Here is a 23,528-nt window from a genome sequence, read left to right on the forward strand (position 1 = left end):
TTCAGTTGCATGCAGTGCAACCAGAGTATGGAAGAATGTAGAAGAAATCTTACATATTTGTAAGTGGCTTCTGCTAGCTGTGTGAATTTTTAGCACTACTTTGTTAATAATGTGCTTATCTTGTCTATAAATTTTTAGCTTACCTTAGAAATATTTTTTTTTTGCTACCAGAAGCTTGTTTTAAAGATCAGTCAAGTCACTTTCATGTTAAAAATACATTGTTTTTTCTAGGCTACTATGAAAACTATTATTTGAAGCTGATACACAAATATGGAGAAAAATCCACATGTGATGCCTTCATGTGGGGAAGAGAGCTCAGGGAAAAGTACCATACCTTGTTCAAACTGTTACAAGAGATGGATTTTAGTGCTCCAGATGGTAATTTCATTTTTGTTTTGGTTTGGTTTGGTTTTTATTTTAAAAAATTTAATTTCTTCAGTAACTGCCAAATATATGTCATCTATGTTGGTGTGCTGTGACTTCAGTTCATGTTTTATGCATCTTTTTCATATCAGCTAACTTAGTAGAGGAGTATCCAGTAACTTATATGTTGTGCTGCAAATAAAGGATGGCTTATGTAGGAGGAAACAGACCTATACTTAAATTTTTAGTGGTTAGTTACTCTGACATGGTCTTGTGGATTTTTATTCATCTTTCCTATTCAGTAGTACCTTGTATCTCTAGGAATTTTCTCCATTGAAAATACCATTGAGCATAAGAAGAAAAAGAATCTGTCTTAGTCCCTTTAAATTAAGAGGGAAAATCCATTCCTGATTTTAACACTTGGAATAACTGTGCATCCCATGTTTTATTTTTAGCATTACAAGATCCAAGTAATTCAGTTCTAGAAGTTGGCCAGAGGATATTTGAGAAGGTTGCAAGGGGTTTGTCCAGTGCCAATGGCCTCAGCAGTATGGGCTCCTCCATCCCTCTCTTGGTGGATTCCAGTTGTTGTGGATACCATAAGGCTTCCTATTTTCTTGCAGTTATATTTGAAACAGGACTTGGTGTGCCTGTGGATCTTACAAAGGTAGGATATTTAATATGTTTGCTTGTATCTGTGAGATCAGTTACCTTTAAAAGCAATTTAGAAGTGGGATGCATTTATGATTAAGTTAATTAAAAATAAGTGAAATGGCCTCCAAATCCAGTCTGTGGTTGAAGGGATTTCCCAATACAGCTACTCCTAAATAGCCCCATAGCAGTGAAGTCTGCCACCAAAAAGTGAGCTTTTGAACTTATTTTATGCTTTGCTCCACCCTCAACTGTTGGTTGTATATACACAAGTAACAGCCATATTTTAGCAATTGTTTTTTTACTAAGTATAGAACCAGGAAATAAGGAAAAAAACCAAATAACACAACAGTTTAAATGCCAGAGGTTTTCCTGTCACTTGCAAGTCTTGAAACAAGACATTGATGGAAGCTATCCTGTAGCAAACACTCTTTCCATTCACTTTACATTCTCAAGTTGACATGGTGGGAATCTGTATCCTGCTTATCCAGGGCAAGGAAATCAATTTTTTAGTAAGACCTAAATATGCTGGTAAAGGGAACAGCATGGAATAAACTGCTTTTCCCAGTCATTGAGTAAATAGATGAGGTAATAACCCTTGAGTCACCCACAGGCATTTGTAGATGGGGATGAAAAAATCTCAAATCAAGCAAATAAAAAGTGGAAAGATTGCAAAGTAGTACAGTTAGGAAAGAAAGCCCATTTTACAGTGTGCAAAAATGTGGCACTGAGTATACTATGGTCAAAGGATTAAAGTTAACCAAAGCAGAACAGTTTTTATTTGTAAAAAAAAACCAAACCATGCTTTGGTGAGCAACTGCAGAGCATGTGAACTCTTGACTTACCAGACAGGTCACAAATAACTGAAATGTTTCCACGTGATTCCATTTCAAGGTCAAATAAAGGGGAGGTGTTTATATGTCACTGGAAGAAGGCTATACTGAATTTGCCAACAGGGATTTAATTGTGATATAATAGCATAATATAAAATGCTTGTAAAGAATAGCAAATCTGCCTAAGGTGGTTACAGGATATTAAGTCAAAAGAACTCCGGAGAGGCCAATCTGACACAAACCAAACATTAGAAAGAAGCTTTTTTATACCCTAATTATAGAGTATACCTGGTATTAATTATGGAGGCTAAATAATTTTGTTATTGGATCTGCTTCAGGTAGTGTAAGAAATAAGTTAATGCCCAGCAGAGATGGGAAAACCACTTTTTTTATTACTGTGCAGGTGAAAAATAATACCAGTGCTGAAAATGGTTCTGGCAAGTGTGCAGTACCTAGTGTGGTTCTAGCACCAGCTAACGTGTATCTCAAGGGAGTTTTGGGCTGAAACTTTGTCAGCCACAAGTCCTGTCCTTGTAGTCCTGTCAGGTCCTTAGGGTATCATCTTCAAGTGCTCCCTATGTTTCCACTGAATTCAGTCTGAAAAGTGCAGCTGACATCAGTCAGACCACTTGAGTCACTGCTGGGTGTAAGAAGTGTAGAGTAGCACTGACACCATAATAAAGAGGCATTAAAAATTGCTACACATTTAGTGGTTCAGTACTTGAAAAGTAGTCAGAGTCTAGCTTTCCTTTGAAATCTTTCTATACATATAGAAGATGTTTAATTCCATTCAGGGCTGTGCTTGATTGTGTGTTTATATGGTATAGCTGGTATATCAGCTATCAGTATGAAATCTGTTCCCTATCAATCTCCACCAAAGTGCTGAACTTGTGAGATGTGCAGTGAATTCACTCTTACTTGTCTGTTGTTTTTTGCCAGGGACTACTGTATAGTTTGGTTGGTGCTCAGGGGACTGAGAGACTTGCTGTGATGAATCTTGGCTATAAACATTACCAAGGCATTAATAACTATCCACTTGATTTGGAGCTGTCTTATGCTTATTACAGTAATATTGCAATAAAGACATCGTTGGACCAACACACTATAAAAGGGGAGCAGGTAAAAGAGTTATAAGTGTATCTGAATTTGGTTTCTGTGCAAATGGCTTATTAATCATGTGGCCATAATATTTTTATCATCATTTACAAATATTAGCTCATCTGACTGATGCCCCTGTCCATAGTAGGAGTCTAGAACTAAATGATCTGTAAAGGAGCCTTCCAACCCAAACAAGTTGTTATAAAATCCCCCAAACTTAATATATCAATACTCTGTTCTTTATCAAGGGGGAAACCATATCAAATTGAGGCTCAAATCCTCAGAATTGTTGTATGCCTTTCAGTGTATGCTGAGTCTCTTTATTTGGGCCCTAATTCATCACTTACTATTTAAATTATTAATACAATTGAAGGTGTTTATTGAGCAACTGCTGTGCTCTTTCATTAGTCAAACATGAAATTCATGCAAAAGAGGAATTGTCCTCTCCATACTTAGACATTATTTTATACTTCTTTTATAACTTCTATTATTAAATGTAAAGATTTGGCTATTAAACATCTATTTGACAAGATAAAGTTACAGTAAAATGAGCTGCTAAACAGGAGGTAACACAACTTTGTCTGTAAAGAATACTCAAGGTAAGACAGTATTAGGATCTGGTTTATCAGAAAGAATTATTGTTGTACAAAAAATAGAGAGATTTTGATATCTAAAGAACTAAAAATCAGCAGACAGCCACCTAGATAAGAGTGCTGTAGAGCAGGTCTTCATCAGGCTTTCTGCCAGCCTTTTTTTTTTTTATCTTTTGAGAGAGATTTCTATAGAACCTAAAAAGCCTTAAAAGGATTGAAAACAATTCTTTGCCATTATTAAGTTTATTTAAAGCTACAAAGATGGGGGAGTTTTTTTCAGTTGTTGGTGTCTTGCTATGTCTTCCCAGTGTAGATTGGACTTAGTTTTGTACTGTAATGAAGCATTAAATGACTTTATACTTTATGCAAGGATGGTTCTTAGTGCACTGGGAAGCAGAGGTGGTGAGAATTTTAAAAGCTAGAATTAATCACAAATTTTTAGGGATAAATGGGAAGTGGACACATTTGTATTTTGGTGCCAGATGTGTGAACTCCATTGTGTAGTAATTTTTTTCTGTTTTCTGTTAAGGCTTTTGTTGAAACTATAAGGCTGATGGATGATGAACTGCTAAAAGCTCAAACAAAAGAAAATGGTGATGTCTTTATGTGGTTAAAACATGAAGCAACAAGAGGAAATGCAGCTGCACAGGTAAAAAATAATATATTTCCCCTTTCTTTGTTTTGAACACACATGATGTATGTACACCTACAGACTATGTAGGAAAGCTGTGAAGGAGAGTGGACAGGTGTTTTTCTCTTTTCACCTTGAATTGTGTCTTTTTTATGAGCTTGAACTATTTCCTGTGATTCTATCTGATAATATCCAGTGACCATGCAAAAAGCTGTAACAGTGATGGCAAGGAAAAGTTGCCAAGATTTAGCAAGCTCCTTCTGTGATCATTTTCCTCAGGTTTTTATTTGACCCAGTGTAGTTATTGCTGCTGGTCTGAGATAAGTGCAATCCTGAGCCCTTTGCATGCATCAGATCTGCTTTTATCACTTAGGTCTGCACTTAAATAAAGCCTGACTTTTGTGGTACTGACAGTGTAAAAAATAACCTTGCTGTAGATTTAGAATCAGTATGTTTCACCACTGAACATTCCTGAAAATCACTTGTTTTCAGACTGTTGAGTAGTTATTACTAGTTTCTTCACATATTTTAGATCCATTTAACCCTGCAAAAGTCTGGTCCTGCAATTCCATTTTCAATACTAGCAAAAAATAACTTTAATACTTGTTTTCTTTTAGCAACGATTGGCTCAGATGCTGTTTTGGGGCCAACAAGGAGTGGCAAAAAATCCTGAAGCTGCAATAGAATGGTATGCAAAGGGTGCAATAGAAACAGGAGATCCAGTGTTAATATATGATTATGCCATTGTGTTATTTAAGGCAAGTCACGTTTCATATTTTCACTTCAAAAAAACATTTTTATGACATAGTGGTTTGTAAGTTATCTGCACTGACACACTGTGAGAGTCTGTACTCGTGCTTTTAGATTTACCCTGAAAATCAATCAGTAGTTTTGAGGCTTCTGTTGCTTTTACTAAATAGGCACAAAAAAATTTTCAAAGCGTGTTAAAAGCAGTTTGGTCAGGATCAAAATGCCATGTAAATTGTGGAACCTAATGACTTGTCACTTCAAAAATAAAAACATAGGCCTTGGTTTAGAGATGCAGGTTAAAGTTCTGTCCTTTCTTAGAAAGCCCTTTATTACATCTCTGGGTTTTGGTTTTTGGTTTTTTTAATAGGGGTCAATAGTTTCTGCATCTGTTAGTTTTTCCCTGCTAGAAGCAGCAGACAGCAGAGGCTGAACTTAGGCAAACCCCACCTGAATCAAATAAATTGTATGAGCCAAGCAGTCTCACCCATAAAGTGGTACTGAAGATCAGAGAAATGAGGGAAAAACTGTTGGGACTTCATCTTATTCCTGTGACAGTAGAAAGCTATTCTGTACAAAGTGCATGCTTAAGTTCTCCTTGTATCAATTTTGAGCAGCTGTAGTCTGTTTGACCTGTGTCTGGAATTAATTTATGTAGATATCATCAGCACATCTCTGTATTTCCTCTGGAAACATTCTGACATACTCTTTCAAGGAAGTTGAGGGCCCTTGCTCATTGCCAAATCATGAACAATCTGTGGACCTTTGAATACTCTTCATTCTTCCTTAGTTGCTGAAAATTATAGATCTGTGATCTTGTTTACCTATGAAAATCTCTTGCATTGACTGGTGAAATGATTTTTTCTACTCTGAATTGCTGAGATTTTGTAAAGCTGTGAATGAAGAATAAGCACAAAGCTGCTTTATTTGATGTGTCTATTTAAAGCTGAATAACACCTAGTAAATAATGTATAAATGTTGGACGTGTATATGTTCATTTTGAACATGTATATGTGAATTTTCATCAGACTGTAATCTGTATTTATAAACAATTATTTTTTCACATATACATTTTCTAGGGCCAAGGTGTGAAAAAGAATACAAAACTTGCTTTGGAATTGATGAAGAAAGCTGCAGCCGAGGTAAAATGTAATAGATATTTTATCATAAAAGTCCTATAATTATATGGAATTCTGATTTATATAAAATGCATATTAACATAATACTGTGTAAATACTAGTTGGCTCTTCCAGTGTCTTCATCATGAATGGTGAAAGCCTGTTTTTTCCCAAATTGGGAGACTAGATTAACTTAAAATCAGCCAAAATTTCTGTGAAAGAAAAAGAACTCTCTCTACTTATATTATCTGGAACTTGATGATAGAAAAGCGATTTACAGACTGAATATTTGATCCAGGATATGTTTTTGCCTCATTTTCCTGAGCATTTTCTTCTTCATCTAGAGTCAGGTTGAGATAATTGCTGTCTCAAGAATCCACACCAGCAGGCTATGCTGCTGATAATAACAAGATTATCTTTTAGTGGCATTGCAGGGGAGATGGGTTGAAAGACAACTGATGTTTGTTCTTGTCACCAAGTACAAATGCACACACAGCTGAGTCTCTTTAAGATGACACTGGAGTCTCATTCCTTGTTTTCAATATGGGGCCACAGGAAAAACAGCATGAAAAAAAGCCAGCAAACCTTTTTTATCCCTTAGTCTCACATCAGTGTAATTTTGGCTGCACCCATGCAGCGGGTGCCTTTACAGACAAATCAAGAGAGCAATCAAAGTTTGGCAGAAGGTTGAAATTGCAAAGTGACCTGAAACAGAATCAAATCTGTGTTCTGAGACTGCTGCTTCTTCTTCCCTAAGGGATTGCCCCAGGCAGTGAATGGATTGGGATGGTATTACCACAACTTTAAAAGAGACTACAAAAAAGCAGCTGAACACTGGTTAATTGCTGAAGAACTGGGAAATCCAGATGCATCATACAACCTTGGTGTCCTTTATTTAGATGGGATTTACCCTGGAGCACCTGGTAGAAATCAAGTGAGTAAATACTTAAAAGTACTATTTTTTACATTAGGGCTCCATTTAGAAGTTTTTGTTTCATTCTTCAGACTGCTGTGTTCACCGAGATGGATTTTGATACCTTTTGTCATAAAGAAAGGTGTTATTGGGGATTTCAGATTGCTTAGAGAGAGAGGTGTTACTCAGAAATCAGTCATATGCATGTGTTTGTGTCCTTTTCATTTAGAAACAAATCAGGTGCAGGCTTAGCTCCAGGAACAGCCTTTGGTTTCCTCCTTCTGGTGACACCAGCCAGGGTAGGACAAGCCTGTCAGTCTCTCTCAGTTTTAGATTGGAAAAGATAGAGGGAAAGAGTGCATTCCACAATAGATGAAAGCAATATAACCTTGTCCCTCAAGTCGTCAACAGCTATGCTACATTCACAGAGTTCCTCTGAACCTCAGAACTGCAGTAAAACACATTCAAGCCAGACTTCCATATGTCACCATTTAATATAGTCCTGTAGACTGCACTATTTTGATTTGTCTTTCTATGACATGACCCATTTACTTAAATTCTCACGTGTCAACAAGAGAAGTTGCCTAATAGGAAACATCTACTTCAGTTATATTTCTTGTAATGACTTTGCAAAAAATGCTGTCCAGTCGTTCCTGACTGACAGCTGAAACGTTGTGAGCTAAGCTGTAATAAATGCCAGCAGACCTTGTGCTTGGAGGTGGATTACATTTCCAGTGTGGCCTTTGAGTTGTGAAATGTGGATATAGTGCAGACAGTGAGGTTTTCTGTTGCAAACAGCAGCAGTGCTCACCAGCACATTCATTTGACTAACACGTGTTCTCTTCCCTGGAACCAAAATACACATACACAGTGGAGTGGTTGTGAGAGTACCCTTAAAAGTGCAGAGGTTGTTTTATTTGCCAAAGCCATTGGAAAGAAGCACTTTGTTATGGCTGTTACAGATATTCAGAAGTCCATGCTCACACACAGAAAACGTGTATCAATGGTTAAAAATTTCCTGGAATCAATTATTTCAGGCTGTGTGGTGCTTTGATTGACATTACAGATTACCATCTCTTAGTGTAAAGCATGGACACAGCCCTCCTCCTTCTGGTCCTGTCTACTGAGCCTGCTTTCTTGCTTTCTCTTTCCTAACCTGGTGGCAAAGGCTTCAGTCCAGTGGTTGTACATTGCAGGACATAGCAACCAGTGCTGCTGCTGTTCCCCAGCCTTCCCTCAGAGCTGAAGTCTCATTCTGTGTCTCTTATCCAGGATTCCTTATTCATCTTCCTACTAGGAAGTAGCTTAGTTTACTTTTGTCTTTGCACGCAAGACTTGTATGCTACCAGGTTTGCTTCCTGTTTGACACTCCAGGTGTTACCACAATTTATGTTTTTAAAAACCTTTTCAGCCCTAACTATTAAAAAACATAGAATAAAGGAATTCATTTCACCTGAATACACTGAAAGCAGTTAAACTGGCTTGCCCTTATTAGCCAATTTTCTCTTTTAGTTCACTTAATTAAATGAGTCCCAGGAAGCAAAACTCAATGAACATTAATAATGCAGAGCTGCTAATTGTGTCTCATTTCTTCACAGACTGTTGCTGCACGGTATTTCTATAAAGCTGCCCAAGGAGGACATATAGAAGGGACCTTACGGTGCTCCCTGTACTACATCACAGGAAACATGGAGGACTTCCCTAGAGATCCAGAAAAAGCTGTAATGTAAGGAGTTAAACAATTTGTTAACAGAGAGTATATTTTTCATGGGATTATTTTGATTATCGGTGATTTTTAAGTTCCTGATTTATACTTCATGGTCCTTAACTCCTTGAAAAAAGGTTCTGCACTGAAGTTTGATCTACATGAATATGTGCTATTACTTAAATGAATAGTAGATTTTGAGATGCTGAGTACTTTTAGTACCCTGGAACTACTCAGAGTAGCACAGCTTTATCATAAAACTCTTGAGAGGTTGTATATGAAAAGCTGTGCTTATTTGATTTTCAAGAAATCGTATTTTGCATCAAGAAAAAGGCAGATAATTAGTTATAGCACTTAATAGCTTATGTTTGGTTTGTGTTTTTTTTTTTTTAAAAAAAGGGAAAAAAAAGTAGTTTTGCCAAGAAAAAACATAGGATATCTCTGATATACTTGTGATGTAATGAGCGAATGCTCAACAGTGAAAATGTTCTCATTCAGTTAACAGTTAGAAGGCTGATGCAGCAATTACAGTGAAGTCCTTTGTCTTACTAAGTTTGTCTTTCAAGAATTCAGAAGGTGATCCCATATCCTTTTGTGTCCTTTGAGTCAGTGTGAGTTGTGATAGCATTACTGGAACACAGCTGTTCATTTTTTATTGTTTGTTCTTTATTACAGCTGGGCAAAACACATTGCAGAGAAGAATGGCTACTTAGGTCATGTCATCAGAAAAGCTCTCAATGCTTATCTGGAACTTTCATGGTATGTTTGTTGAGTGTTCCATTCATGTATGTTTTCTATTTTTTCACTTCATAGCATTATAAAATAATTAACATTGGGCTGTCACCTCAAAAAATAGAACTAGCAGGACCACAGAGATCAGTAGCTAAGTACCCATTGACATGAAGGGAAGGAGGAGTTGACACAATTCAACTCTTCTGACAGAATCAAGTGAAAAAGAGGGAATTTGTAAAATGAAATAGTCTTAAATCTGCTGTCAGATTTTAATTCAGTAATAACATGCACTGGATTAGCCAGAGGAATGCCTTTCATTTTTAATACTCCTTCTGTTCCAAAAACCCTACTTTGCCTTCTCACTTCTGTGTAATTACACATCGAGAAAACTCAGGCTAGATTTGTTCTTTTTTGTATGTAGTTAATATTATCTTTTCTGTGAAGTATACTAGGAGGCTGCAATATCCAGTGAGCCAACCAAGGGGTTTCAAAATAGCTTCCAAGTCAGTGTTCCATTTTTGCAGCAAGCTGTAGTCATGAGCATCAGATACTGTACATGCAAGCATCAGACTGTCATACGTGATTAAGACCATGGCTCGTGTAGTCTTGCAGCCTTCTCCTGCTAGGACTTAATTAGTGCTTCAGGCTCAGGAGATCTATGAGCAACTGTTGGTGGCCTGTTCTGGAGTAACCCATTCCTGGAAGAAGTTTCTTTTTATTCAGTCCATCACAGACATTTCTTCTGAGACTTGGCCTCACTTTTCACCAGTGAAAAACTTTTAGGTAATATTTCTGTAGCATGTTATGATAATACAAGTGTATGACTCTACCCAGCTCACTTTGCACACAGCTGCATGAATGTCCTGTGCACATGTCAGGTAGAGCATTAGGATTCCAGAAGGTTTGGTTGGAAGAAAAATCTTCTGTAGTCCCTCTTGAGATGACAGTGACTGGGAGTGTCTGAAAAGTCACTTCTAAATACTGGTCAAAATCATCCCTGGTTTAGAAGATTGTACCTCTGGAAATCTTTGCTTCTGAGTATTTCTTGATGTATCTTGGCACAGGTTTAAATTGTTACACTGCCAAGCAAAGCAAGCAGTAAGTGTTCCTCAGCTGCTGGTGTGAGCAGCCATGTGTTCAACATCAGTCATGGTAGTTTGATCTTCAGACACTGCTTTAAAGGCCTTAAATGTAGTATATTTTCTGAATTGCTCTTTGAGACTTAGGATCAGAAGAACTAACCACACAGCACAGAGACCCTCAATTCCTTCTGTGCTGCCAGGTCCCCCTGGTCCCAGATGTTTTTATAGGGCAAGTACAAGAAATAACTTGTAATCTTGCAGAAGCAATTGGGAAACAGGTTACATGTGCTAATTCTGTAAGGGCAGCTGCTTTTGTAATTTCATTTAAAGTTTCTTTGCTTAAGCACCTGCTCTTGAAGTCAAACACTTATTTAACCATATTTACTTCCAGTTAAACTATTGGATCCTGAGACTTGTTGTGGTTTTAGCTTTGTGTTGTGGAGAAGCATGACCCTTTAGTGGGAAAGTTTAATAAGAAAAAAAATTTTTTTTTTTTTAATTTTAAAACCAAATGTGGTTTTAAAGACTTCCTCTTTATTTTGAATGCTTAGTCTTCATAGTAGGGACTAGATGGGATGACAGAGAACATGAAAGAGATGCTCTCCTCTGGAACCATGTACCACTGTACTGCAGTACTGAATTCCTATACTACAGAAGCAATATTACCTTTTATTACTTGCTTTACAGTTAGTGAGGTCCCTGAAGACCATGGAGGGACTGAGGCTTTTTATTCACACGTTCAAATATAATGAGTGACAGTTCCTGTTCCAAAGAGCCTACAAAGGCAAGACAAGTCCTAGAAATAAAAGGCTAAGCATACCAAAGAGCTACTCAGGTGAATGTTTGACAGATATATACACAGATAAGTTAATTAGGATTTTTTTTTTTAAGTGGAGGAGGTGAGAGTCTTTTAAGAATGTTTTATCTGAAACATGTAAAGAGATTATTTGGTTTAATACAAATTCAACTTTATCATCAGTCTTGCACTTGAAGTAAATGCACATTGAACCCAATTTGGCTTCAATGCAAGGAAGAAAACACTGCAGGCTCTTGAGGTCCAGCATGGTCTGATACACCAAGCATTGCCAGTAGATGTAGCTGTTGCATGGGCTTGCCAGCCTCTTGCATTTAATCTCTTACATTTTTGTTCTTAGGTGATTTTATCGATTTCTTCAGTGGGTTTTTTAAAATACAACTAAAATGCATGCTATTTTTGTTAATTTTACCACTAACTTATTTTTTCTAATGTTAGGCATGAAGCTCTGCTGCATTATATTTTAGCAGCTGAAACTGGGATTGAAGTGTCACAGTCAAATTTGGCACACATCTGTGAAGAAAGACCAGTAAGTAAATATATTCACAACTCGCTATCCTAAAATGAACACTTGTTAATAATAGTATGATCCTAATCTTTTAGCTGTGATATGAATGGATCAGTTATTTTCTTTCCAGGACCTGGCAAGGAAATACCTAGCAACTGATTGTGTCTGGAGATACTACAATTTCTCTGTATCTCAAGTCAATGCACCCTCCTTTGGTATGTATAAAGAATTCTTTCTGATTTTAATTTTAGAAACTACATTTGTTACAACTTTCAAGTGAGTGAGCAGGTTAAGGGAAGAGTAATCCCTGCTTATCATATATTTCCTTTTTGGTGTTTTAATAGGAGTATCAGGGGGAAAAGTGGTATTTTAAGTGTTGTGTTTAAGCACAGCTTTTCTGAAAATTTCCTTTTTATGGTTTAAAATAGATAAAATTTGAATAAAATTAAAAAACTAAGTCCTGAGAAGGGGCTATATGTTCAGAAGCCCAAGCAATATACTCAAGGTTTAAGAAAAAAAATCAGAGTAGGCTTTAGGAGTTCATGCTTGTGAGTTTATCAAAGAGAAAATCCAAAAGCAAACATACTTACAAATCATAATTGAGTCATGAGAAACTAATGAAGGCTAAAAGATTGCTTATCTAATTTATTCTTAGGGGTTTTTTTCTGTTAGGGTACAGAGTTTATCAACATTGGCTCAGCTTACCTTGGAGAACTGAATGATTTGCTGTTAAAAAAAAAGTTTATTTACCTATATGTTACATTCCTCCAGACTTAAATTTTACTGCATCTGTAGTTTTTGTGACTTAGTCAATTCTGGTGCCTTTGAAAGAGTTATTTAGTATCTGAGAACATCAATCTGATTGTCTCACAAGATTTTAAGTCTTTTGTAATAATCACATGGAAAAGTGGAGCTTAAAGTGATTCAAGCTGTTCCTTGGATTACACAGCAGTTTGGAACTGAATACCACATGGGCAGAGCCTGAAGCCAGAGGAGCTCACACACCCTGTTAGTTTTCATGAGGAGACACCTGAGCAAGGTGCAGTTTGGTTGACCCTTAGGAAGAACCACTGGTAGAGAGCCTTCCATAAAAGAAGCTTCTTTCAGGGGTCAGATTCATGGGGTGAGACAGTGATTCCATTCAAGTAAAGGAGAGAAGAATTGCTACTTCAGCAGGGGGAGGATTTTATTACTTTATTCTTCCTCACATCAGTAACACAAGGGGAGTTTTATCTCAGCCCCCTCTCTGCAGTGCTGGAGGATCAAATCCCCAGTGTAGGGTCTGGGATGCAGAGTCTGATCCTGGCAGCAGAGATTCCCAGGGCTAAATTATCAGTGCAACACAGGGTGACCTCCAGGCCACTGCCTAGGGCAGGGAGGATGCTTCAGGCCAGGGAGGTTGGTAGACACATCTGGTTATGGTTTAGGGAAACTCTTCCTGATGATTCACTACAGGGTACATGGCCTTTGCTGTTGGGTTAGTGACCAACTTGCTTCTTCAAGAGCTCTGCTTCAGTCCTCTGGGATTTCTGGGTAGGTGCTGTGGAGGCACAAGGCAAGGTGTAGAAGAGTTTCAGTTGGGGAAAGCTCAGGTCAGATAAGTGAAAGCACAATCATGGGAGTTTCTAAATTCTTTAGCACGGGTTAGGGCATTGGCACACTTGCTCCCACTTGGGTCTATGCCCACTCTGTTGGTGCATTTCTTGACCATGGGATATCACAGAAAGATGTTAGTAAAGTATTTGCTGGGTATTGCTTCCTTCTAGACCAGGAAAATTCTGTACTTACCATTGTCCTGGCTAGGGATGGATTTGAAATGAGTGAAATTACCACTGGCAGAGTTCTTTACTTTTTGGGATGGATTCAGCCACTGTAGTGAGTAGTACACAACAAACAATTAGATGGTGTGGTTTTGAGTCTCATCAACTTAGTAGGGCTAACCTGGCTGCCCAAAGACAGATTCAGCAAGTGAAGAAGGAATTCAGTATAAAATTTATAAATCTCAACTTTTGTAAAAGTAGCAAGAGGACTCACTAAATTTATTGAAGAGAAACCATAAGAAATTGCATCCAGGATAAATAATTTCTGTGGTCAGGCTGATGGAAAGTAGCCACCAAGACAACTGATGAGAACAAGTTACTTTAATAGAACTCTAAACAGAATTACTATTCACTTCTCTGTCACATTAATAATTGTTTAATTCTACTTCTACAAGCACTTGAAATTATCTCCTCCTGGTTTCCTCCACAGCTTATTTGAAGATGGGGGATTTCTACTACTATGGTTACCAGAACCAGTCAAAAGACCTGGAGCTCTCAATGCGAATGTATGCACAAGCTGCCTTGGAAGGAGATTCACAGGTGGGTCTGCAGCTGTGATGGATTTATAAAACATCAGAATTTAGAACAGTCTGAAGATTTTTCTCTGAAACTGGTTATTCCGCTTGGGTAGAATAACTTACAATTATTTCAAAATACTTTGTGAGCCATTAGTTGCTCTTTTATGATAATAGGAGGTAACCCTAGCCTAGATGGAGAGTCTCAGAATTTGGCCATTTTGAGAGTTAAAAGTGAATGGCCTAATTCAGTGCTGCCTTACCTAGACACAATGGATTCTGTTTGTCCTTGGTATTTTTGCTACTGCAATAGGAAAAATTAAGTTGCATTTCAGTCCTATCCTCTGCTATTTTAGGATATAAAAATAACAGAAGACTGGCCTGTTTCCCTTGGTATAATGACTGAATGCTAAGGTGGATTTTGTTTAAAATATGCACCTTATCACATTACCAAAGACATTGGGTGTTTCAGCACTGAGTTGGCTGCCCTCAGACCCTCCTGAAGTGTCCTTGGTGCAATATTATGTTCTTCCTGTCCCTGTGACAGTGTTCCCAGACAGTATCTTGTATGTGAAGTTATTAGAGGTAGCATAGTTGGGTTCTGCTTTGAGGATATTGGAACAAAACTTTACTGCTATACTTGCAAAGGGCAGATGGAGAAAATGTTAAAGTATGAAAGCCAAGCTAATGGGGAGTCCTGTATTATGTCTCATGTGTGTTCATCTTTATGGTTCTCAAGAGGCATTGTCCAACTAGGCAAAACTGTAAGATTAAGGACTTTAATTTTCTAGAGGAAATTCTTTCTCCCAGTTTCACTGTTCAGATTACTGTTGGTCTATAGAGCAAGGTGGAAGGGAACTAAAAAGAACAGAATTCCATGTCTGCTTTCAGTCTGTATTTCCCTAGTAGATAGAAGATTACAGTTTGTTATGGTGGTTTTCTTAATAAAGAGCAACCACAAATGAGAAAGGTCAGATCTTTTCCTATATGATTTCAGAGAAAAAGATGTCACAACAAATGAATGCTAATTCTCTTGCATTTTCAGTATTTACCTGGCTCTTACAATTACTCAGTGAAGATTACATTTAGATTACTGAAGTAATTGATAGATGACAGTTATAATTACTTGGATACTTGATGCTCCCAGCAGACCTTAAATGTACATATAAAAATTTAATGGTTAAAATGTGTGTATGATTTTTCTTATTGCTAGGGTTTCTTTAATTTGGCCCTTGTCTTAGAAGAGGGCAACTCCATACCTTCCTACATTCTGGATCACTTGGAAATTGACCACACATTGCATTCTAGTAATACATCACTTCTTCATGAACTCTATTACAGGTGAGTCTTTTTTCCCTTCATCAGCTGCTTCTGTTATTCCACGTGAGTTACATTTACTCTGGAGAGCAGCAACTCCTGTAATGATTAACTTTGTTCTCTTGTATGATTTAAGGCAGGTTAAGCTCAGCATGCTTGACAGGCTTAAATTGTCTAAATATTCCAGTTAAAAAAGAACTGATTATATGTGGTTACCTAAAATAGCAGGGACTGGATTTAATGATCCAAGAGGTCTTTTTCAATCCAACACATTTAAGTTCCTAAGTAAAGCACTGATAATTTGTATATATTCCAAAACAACTATTAATGATAAATATATCATAATTTAATACAGAACTTAAAAGTATGTAGCTGGGATAATAGCAGCCCTATTTGTTCTGCAAAGATGTTCCTGGCACAGAATATTGGATATGTGAGAAGGTTGCAGGTCTGCTGCCTGAACTGCCTGTGCCAGAGCTCTTAATGCACAAACCACCCAGAAACTTCTGGTTCCAGTACAGAACATGGTTTTACTTTACCTGGGTAAACCAAAGTTTTGAAAATCACAGTGGGAATGGGAAACTTGTACAGTATTTGGTGAAGGACCTAACAGATAGTACTTCAGTGATCCAAGAACCTAGTGGCTTATTGTCAGTTTTGCTTCTGAGCATTGTGTGACCAAAAAAGAGATGAAACCAACATTAAAACAGTGTTTGTTGTTTCACCAGTAATCCTCTGAAATTGTTCTTCCCTGCAAGGTATTCTGAGATTCATCTGGTCTTTCTACAAGTATTTACTTCACCAGCTGTGAGACAGTGGTGTTGGTACTGACTTTTTTCTGCATTACTGAGGTTTCCTGAAGCCCCTCGTGACATTCCCGGATGACAAATGCCACAGAAGGATTAGATGAGGACTAACAAATTGTTTCAATCTTTTTGTTATAGATGTTGGAATAATAGTAACCAAGAATCAATTAGTCCATGCTCCCTGGCACTGCTTTATTTTTACATGAGAGTTTGCTGGAACAATATTCTACAATCTACTCTGGTATGTATTGCTCCTTTGGTACACCCACAGCTCCTTTGGAGCTCCACTTTGGCTTTTCACTGCTCTAATTGTGTTTTTAAACTTACTGTCACAGATCTACTTCATGGGAACCTTTCTTTTGTCGATTCTGGTTGCATTTGCAGTGCAGTATTTTCAGTCTTTATCTGGTAAGTATCTGTCATAATGAAATTGAAGAAAGAGAAAAAATTTCAGTAAAAATTTGAAAAATAAAAGTGGGAATTCTAGATCTGGTAGAAGTACCTCTGAACATCAACTTCTTTAATGTGCAAGTCATGTTTTGATCATTGAAAAGGATTGATGAAATATGGCATAGGTTTAAACCTGTTAGTTTCTCAGGAATTTCCCTTATTAAAGGGGATTTTTACTGAAAACATTAAATGCACAAGATTATGAATGGAAAAAAGAATACATTTCCCACCTCTCAACACACAGTATTGTTAGATTGATTATCTGACTTTGATTTCATACACTGTCTATGCAGTGTGCCATGAGCTGTGTCAGATTACATTCTGTTTCATTCAGATACACCCTGGGAGAAAAAGTGAGGCTCAGTTTGCTGTTACATTGGAGTAACTTAGCAGGAGGCAGTTCAGCCTTTTCAGCCCTTAACAGAATCACTAAACTCATTCAATCTGTACTTACAGACCCCTCCTCCTCAAAATTAGAAAGGTTTGCTGTATGATCTCTTTTCTTATGGGGCAGAGAATATTAAGGGACAAAAAATGGAATGACAGTATCTGAAGTCTCTGAAAACTCCTATTATTTTCTTACCATACTGTAAGAGGTATCAGAGACAGAACTACATGCCCTACAGGGGACAGGGGTAAAAAAAACCCAACCATCTCATGCAAAAATAAGGAGTCATCCCTGAAAAAGTGTTGAAAGCTTCACCCAGGTGTTTCACTGAAAATTGCAAGACAGGATCTTGATCAAGGAGTTGTGAAATGAGTATTACCAGTTATGAATATAACGTCCTGCACTAAAACCATTTTTTTACATAGTGATTTAACTCCAATAGGCAGCTTAAGCCTAGGTCAGAAAATACTATTTTCTAATATATTTCTGTAATAAAATGCTAAAAATACTGCTTTCCACAACCTGCTGCTATAGGGAATCATATTTTAAAAGCAAAACAAAAAACAAAAAAACCCCCACAAACATTAGATATAAAAAAGATATTTGATTTTTAGAATTCCTTGATAGCATTTAAGACATTTAGCTGTGTGTAATATGCTGCCTATGGAAATAATTCTGAAACCCTGCTTTCTTTTCTTACTCACTATAGTTTATATAATTTGGAAATCATACTACATATGTACAAAATATATAATTAAAGTGACAGATACTCTTCTTTCAGTATTCCCTAGCCTTTGAGTATTATCTTTATATACTATTTTATACCTACATAATACTTAAGTATTGATGAATAAACTTCCTAGATGTGGTGAAGTATTTTTTTAATAATTTCTTCTGATGTTTTCCCAAAGCCCGAAATTCTCCTGGAACAAGATCAGAGTCATTGTCAGCTGAACCTTCTTCCTCAGGGAGTAGCAGTGAGGATGCTGCCAGGCTAGTACAGAAGGATGAATCTACTTTTCCAAACAATTTAGCACAGCAAGAGTCAAACCCTCAGAATCCTCTTGTCACAAGCTGAAGTGTGGTTTTCTGAAGTTGATCTCTCATTGGGAAGCTGGGATATGAACACCTACACATGTAAGAACTGACAACCAACCCCATTAGTGACATTAATAATAATTAGTGGCAGTCCAACAGCCAAAGTTGTAGAGAAATTCTCTGATCTGATTTCTCCACTGTAGAGGAAAACCTTCCCTATAATTTATTTAACACTCCAAACAGATTTTGCAGATAATTTCACTTATACCAAACATATGATCATACTGCATTTGAGTGAAGGACTGGAATAAAACATGCAAAGTTTTTGCCTAATTGGACAATGGGCAAACCTCCCACTGGTTTTGATGAAGGTTTACCCACACATCTAATATCTTATTAAATAGGCTTTACTCTGTCTGAGCTTGCTTTATTGGTGAAGTTATTGGAGTTTTCCAAGTTGGAAGCATGAAAGTCATGTAAAAATGAAACCAAATTACCAACACTTTCCGGGCACACCAGCCAGGACTTTGTCCAATGCAGTGGTAAAAATTACTTATTTTTGGCATTTTATATTCCATCCCAGCTCTTTAATGTGAAAAATTTTGAAAGAAAAACACCAGAAAGATTTGCAGTATTACCATAACATACTAGTTCTGAGGGCTAACCATTGGTCAAAGTCTTGCAAGTGTCAGCAGTTCCCTGGTGGACACAGCAAAACGTTTCCCACCCTGCCTAAAGCCACTGACTTGAGAAAGCAGCTTCCCCAGTAAATAAATGAAAGAATATTTAAGTGTGAGCAGGTGACAGAAAGCAACTGGACAATTTATTTTTTGATTTGTCCATGGGTAACATTGGCAAAGAATTTATTTCATGGTCTACAGTAAATCTTAAAAGACACCTATTTAAGTGACAGTTTATTTGATAAATGTTAGATGTGATGTATGAATAACAAGTACAGACTGCAAATGCCTTCTGTCTGATTTAAAGCTGTTTAATAAGTGGCTGTAGGAAAGGTCTGACCTTTAAAGCAGGTGTGCATGCACCTCTGCAGTGAGGTAGGTAACAGACTATAAATTTCATCAGTCTATGCATTATTGAGGATTAAATCCACTCTCCTTGCACTACATTATTTACTCATGTAAATAAAAATATTTTTCTAATTCAGCCTGTATGTGGAGCATTTTTTAAAAGCACCTGTCAAATGAAAGAGTATCTTACAGTTGTAAAGTCTGAAGAATGTTACTTATGTGCCTGTTTTCTTAACTTCAGGTGGGACAATCAACCAGTGCTTTCTCTGAGGAAAACCTGGAAGAATTTTTGGTTTGTTTTTCAATCAAGACAGACATTTTCAGTAAGACAGGAATTAATTAGAAGGAAAAATAAACCAAAACCTCTAAACTTCAAGAGAGATTAATATATATATAAAGGTGCACACACACATATCATCAGGCTATGTTTCACTTGGAAAAAACTGAAAATTCCAAAGTATTCAGAGAAGAGCTGATGTTTTGAGGCAGCAGTTCCATAGAGTAAGCAAGGGGGGAAAAAAATTATACTGAAGTTGCTTTTTTGGTCCCTCTCTTGTCATTCAACCATATGATTAGAACTTTAATTAAGTGTGCCACATTACTGAGTTATTCATATATTTAAGCAAGAAGAGTGCAAAGAGTACTTCTTGTTCTTAGGACAGTTGTAGATACATGTTCTGTTTACACATATTTAGGGATCTTGAAGTATTACAAAGGAGCTTCCCTTTTACATACTATGCTGTTGTTGACTTGCAGAGGTTACATGCTTTACTTTTGGTATCCATTGCAAATGGACCTTCCAGCATTTTTAAATCTGTTTGAAGTTGCAAAAACTCATGCAGCTACATTTCATTATATTGAATTCCCTAAAACAAATGTATGGCTGTTTCAATAATTCTCACAGCTTTATCATCTAATAAAACAGCCTGTATTTGTATTAAAACTGGGGCAGGTGTAGATGGTAAGCCCAGAAGCATTGCAGGAGGTCAAGTGTAACCTTTGAAGACAAGTAGACAATTGTCACAACAAAGGTGTGATGGTGGGTACCAAATACAGAGTGATGGTCACAAAGTTCTTTGCTCAGGCATCTGGCAAATCTTTCTTGTAGTAAGATACATGTGAAATATGTATTCTACTAAATGTCACATAAAATTGAAGCCCATAGTGAAAGATTAATCCCATGGGGAGATGGTCAGTGGTGGCATGAGTTTAACCTCTGTGTTGAAATCATGGAGTTCTTGGAGCAGCAGTTGTGTTGCACACATTGTGTACGTGTTAATAGTCAGGCTGACTGCATTTTCCTCTCCAAACCAACCCCCTGTTCTCAGCTTCAGTAGTCAACTAATTTGAGGAACATGATTTCACATCTATACTTCAGAAGGCAATTGCTGAAGCTGCAATGTGTTTCTTGACGCCAGCAGTTAATAGTTAGGTCTTTGTTTGTTGTCAGCTATTACATCAGAACTTCTACGAAAGTTTGCTTTAAGTATGTTAAGATAAGCAGCTCCTCACAATAAACTGGCAATGCTTAAGGCTGAAATAATAATAGTTACATTTTTATCCTTCACTTTTTACAAGATCTAGTGGGCCATTACTTGACAACCTAGAGAATCAAACAATTCCCAGAGAGAAGGAGAGGATGGTTAGGTTAGTTAAGCAGAGCAGTTACATAGTTCTGCTACATACTACATCCATAAGGAAAGAAGGAAAACAAAGAAAAAACAAAGTTGCTGTATCCTGTATCAAGAATTATTTTTCTAAATTGAAACAAGATCCCTGAAGTTTATATTTTCCACAGCCCATGATGAGTGGTGAGGTTGGGAACAAGGAAATAATAAATCACAAGTAGGGAGCTAAACTGCTGCATGTTTACACACACTTGGAAGCCCAGCAATCTGAAGAACACAAGTAGTGCTTAAGTGATGGCTGCTTCCCTCCCTTGGCTCGGCCCAGAATCATCTTTAGCAAATAAATTAGAGACAAAGAACTTCAGAGTGGTTATTTACAAAATAGGTGCCCAATTACCTAAAATTAATGCAATTTACAGCAACTAAAAATGGGCGTGTGTTACAGTGGCAAGGGAGAGAAGTTATTACACACAATGTATCAAAGGGCGTTAAAAAAGAGTGAGAATTAGGTTCCAAGTACAGCTTAGGAAAGGGAGGGAGGTGAAGCTAAGTTTTAACGTCAATGTTGAGTGGTTCTGAGTGGGTAATGATTTTAAGGTTATGTATAGGGTGATTCAGACCAGTTATGCAAAATTTGCAACCATGCTGAAAAGTTTGTTCAGCTTTGAATGACAGAGCAAGGCAGCAGCAGGACAGACCAGAATGTGGGCATCCTTACCTGGGTGACTTTGTGACCACTGCATGGTGCTGCTTCCCAGTCCATACAGTGATGGACATTACATCCCTATATACAGTGTATGAGTGTGTCCTTGAAATTATATATTAAGACATGTTAAAAAGTCATACCTTGCAGTAGAAACCTTATTCAGTGATAAAGGCACCACAAGTTAGTCCTGGTACACTGATTCTATATCCTCAGCACATCCTCTATGGGACTTCAGTATTCCTGCTTGAGCTATGTCTGCTCTGGGAAAGCAGAGATGGTCTTTAAAAGCATGTGGGAAGCATGGATTATCTGAAAAGAGATTTGTTTTATAGCAGATTCTTGTCTGTGTAAGCTGTCCTCATTGACTGATGGACTATGACATGTGAGACCTGCTGACTCTTGACCCTTCTCCTGCCTGACGTGCAGCACAAAGGTATGAAACAGGTTGAATAAGCTTGGGCTGAGGAATCCACCAACACACCTCCTCCCCTCCCTCCCTCCCAGAAATGTGTGAGCTGAATTAAAAGACTGGGATGTAGAAAGAGAACAGAACTGAAGGAACAAAGGGGAATTTTGGAGGAGGAAGCCCAAGTGTAAGGAAGCTGAAGAATGAGGAGGGGTGTCTGAGCATGGAGCAATTCCCTGTGCTGGTTTTTTTTAAATTTAGGTGACAGGAGCAATTCTTGAATAATCAACAGAATATTGTAAATCAAGAAAAAGCAGCTAGCAGGATCTAGATGTGCTGGAAATGCATCACAGCTTGGATGTTTATGAAAGGAGCAGAGGCCAAATTATTTTTTACAGTTTTTAAAGTAACAGAAAGTCTAAGCATAAATACAAGGAACTGTGTGAAAAGCAGCTACAGACAGGTAAATGAGCATCAAAACCAGAAAAGAGCTGGACTAATGAGCAACCAAAGTGGAAAAGATCACTTGCAAAACTGCAGTACATGCTTATGTTATAGTAAACATCAGATGTGTTTGCAAAACCAAAACAAAGCCACCACCAAAACCAAGTAAAAAAAAAACTTGGCTTCCTGCAGCACATCAGATATTCTGAAGCACTGAGGTTCCAAACTTAAATTGCAGCTGTGCTGTGTACCAGCTGACTTAAGGGACTTGTGTTGTTTGGTAAGTGCTATCAGATACCCATCCACCTTTGGGCATCTGAATAACCCCTCAGAGGAAAACTGGCTGCAACAGGTTCATTTATAACTGTGCTCAGTGATCTTTCCTTCTCTGCTAACATACTCCTTGACCTTGCTTCCCTCCCCAGCTTGCAATTTCTGATTCCTGTTCTCCTTCATTTGTCCACGTTGACCTCTCCTTAATCACTCACCAACATTCTAGATAGCTCCTGATACTCAGCATTGCTCTTTGCTCTTATCAGTTCCCCCAGGTGAAGAGGAGAAAGCACAAGTCCCTTAGCAGAACCTACCATCATTTTATGGCACTCCACCAAAGCAGCCACAGATACCTGCATGGCATTTTCTACCTGGTCAGGATGCCATAGCCCGAGTCATGAATTTACATGGATTTACATTTATATGGATTGCTAATTGTGAAAGTTAATTCAAATCTATCCAGGGAAATTTGCTTTTAATAAACTAATAAAGGCCAGGCCCCTCTGCCTGGGTTTGAGTGGTTGAACTCTTCCTGGGACTCCACTTGCCTCCTAAACTGCTTGTTGGGATCAGTCTTCATCTGTAAAACCCCAAAATGATGCTCAGCCATTGTCTAGGAGGATTTTACTCAAACAGGCTCAAGGTAGGTAAGGAAGCACAGCACCAAATAGCTGAGGTGATCACAAGCCAGTGCCCAGGCATCTCCTTCAGGTCTTGTTTAAATTAATTGTGCAGAAGAACCGAGACTGCTGGCCTCATATAGGCTGTGAGACTCCATTCTACCCTCAAGCAGGTACTGTCAGATGAGTCCCTCTGATTTCACCAGGCTGTTAATCAATGCCTTCCAGCAGTCCTAACACGTTCAGAGCTCATTTCAAACCTTGCTTTCTTCAGAGCACTGCATTCTGCAGGTGTTTGTAG

The 23,528-nt window shown here is 37.7% G+C and overlaps 1 protein-coding gene and 1 long non-coding RNA gene across 3 annotated transcripts in view; one reads left to right on the plus strand and one right to left on the minus strand.

Annotated features, from left to right (window-relative positions):
* The window catches only part of SEL1L3 (SEL1L family member 3), a 33,397-nt gene extending 13,871 nt beyond the window's left edge, over positions 1-19,526 (plus strand). The window contains exons 9-25 of one of the 2 annotated variants that reach the window (XR_011725829.1): positions 232-378; positions 819-1,030; positions 2,787-2,966; positions 4,068-4,187; positions 4,787-4,927; positions 5,996-6,058; positions 6,792-6,968; positions 8,546-8,673; positions 9,328-9,411; positions 11,719-11,809; positions 11,919-12,003; positions 14,039-14,148; positions 15,337-15,464; positions 16,385-16,487; positions 16,582-16,654; positions 17,996-18,221; positions 19,392-19,526. Coding sequence is in view for 1 of the 2 variants with exons in the window: in XM_071743800.1 (XP_071599901.1) it covers positions 232-378; positions 819-1,030; positions 2,787-2,966; positions 4,068-4,187; positions 4,787-4,927; positions 5,996-6,058; positions 6,792-6,968; positions 8,546-8,673; positions 9,328-9,411; positions 11,719-11,809; positions 11,919-12,003; positions 14,039-14,148; positions 15,337-15,464; positions 16,385-16,487; positions 16,582-16,654; positions 17,996-18,162 (2,009 nt within the window). In the remaining variant the exon portion in view is untranslated. Of the gene's footprint in view, positions 1-231; positions 379-818; positions 1,031-2,786; positions 2,967-4,067; positions 4,188-4,786; positions 4,928-5,995; positions 6,059-6,791; positions 6,969-8,545; positions 8,674-9,327; positions 9,412-11,718; positions 11,810-11,918; positions 12,004-14,038; positions 14,149-15,336; positions 15,465-16,384; positions 16,488-16,581; positions 16,655-17,995; positions 19,287-19,391 lie in introns of those variants that run through there. The other variant, XM_071743800.1, reaches the window with a different exon arrangement.
* On the minus strand, positions 12,320-22,216 carry LOC139796119 (uncharacterized). The gene is made up of 2 exons (XR_011725831.1): positions 21,625-22,216; positions 12,320-13,658 (listed from the first exon to the last, which is right to left on the minus strand). It is a non-coding gene; the product is annotated as an uncharacterized lncRNA (long non-coding RNA).
* Positions 22,217-23,528: the final 1,312 nt, after the last annotated feature.

This window comes from Heliangelus exortis, chromosome 4, assembly GCF_036169615.1.
Source record: "Heliangelus exortis chromosome 4, bHelExo1.hap1, whole genome shotgun sequence".
NCBI classification, from domain to species: Eukaryota; Metazoa; Chordata; class Aves; order Apodiformes; family Trochilidae; genus Heliangelus; species Heliangelus exortis.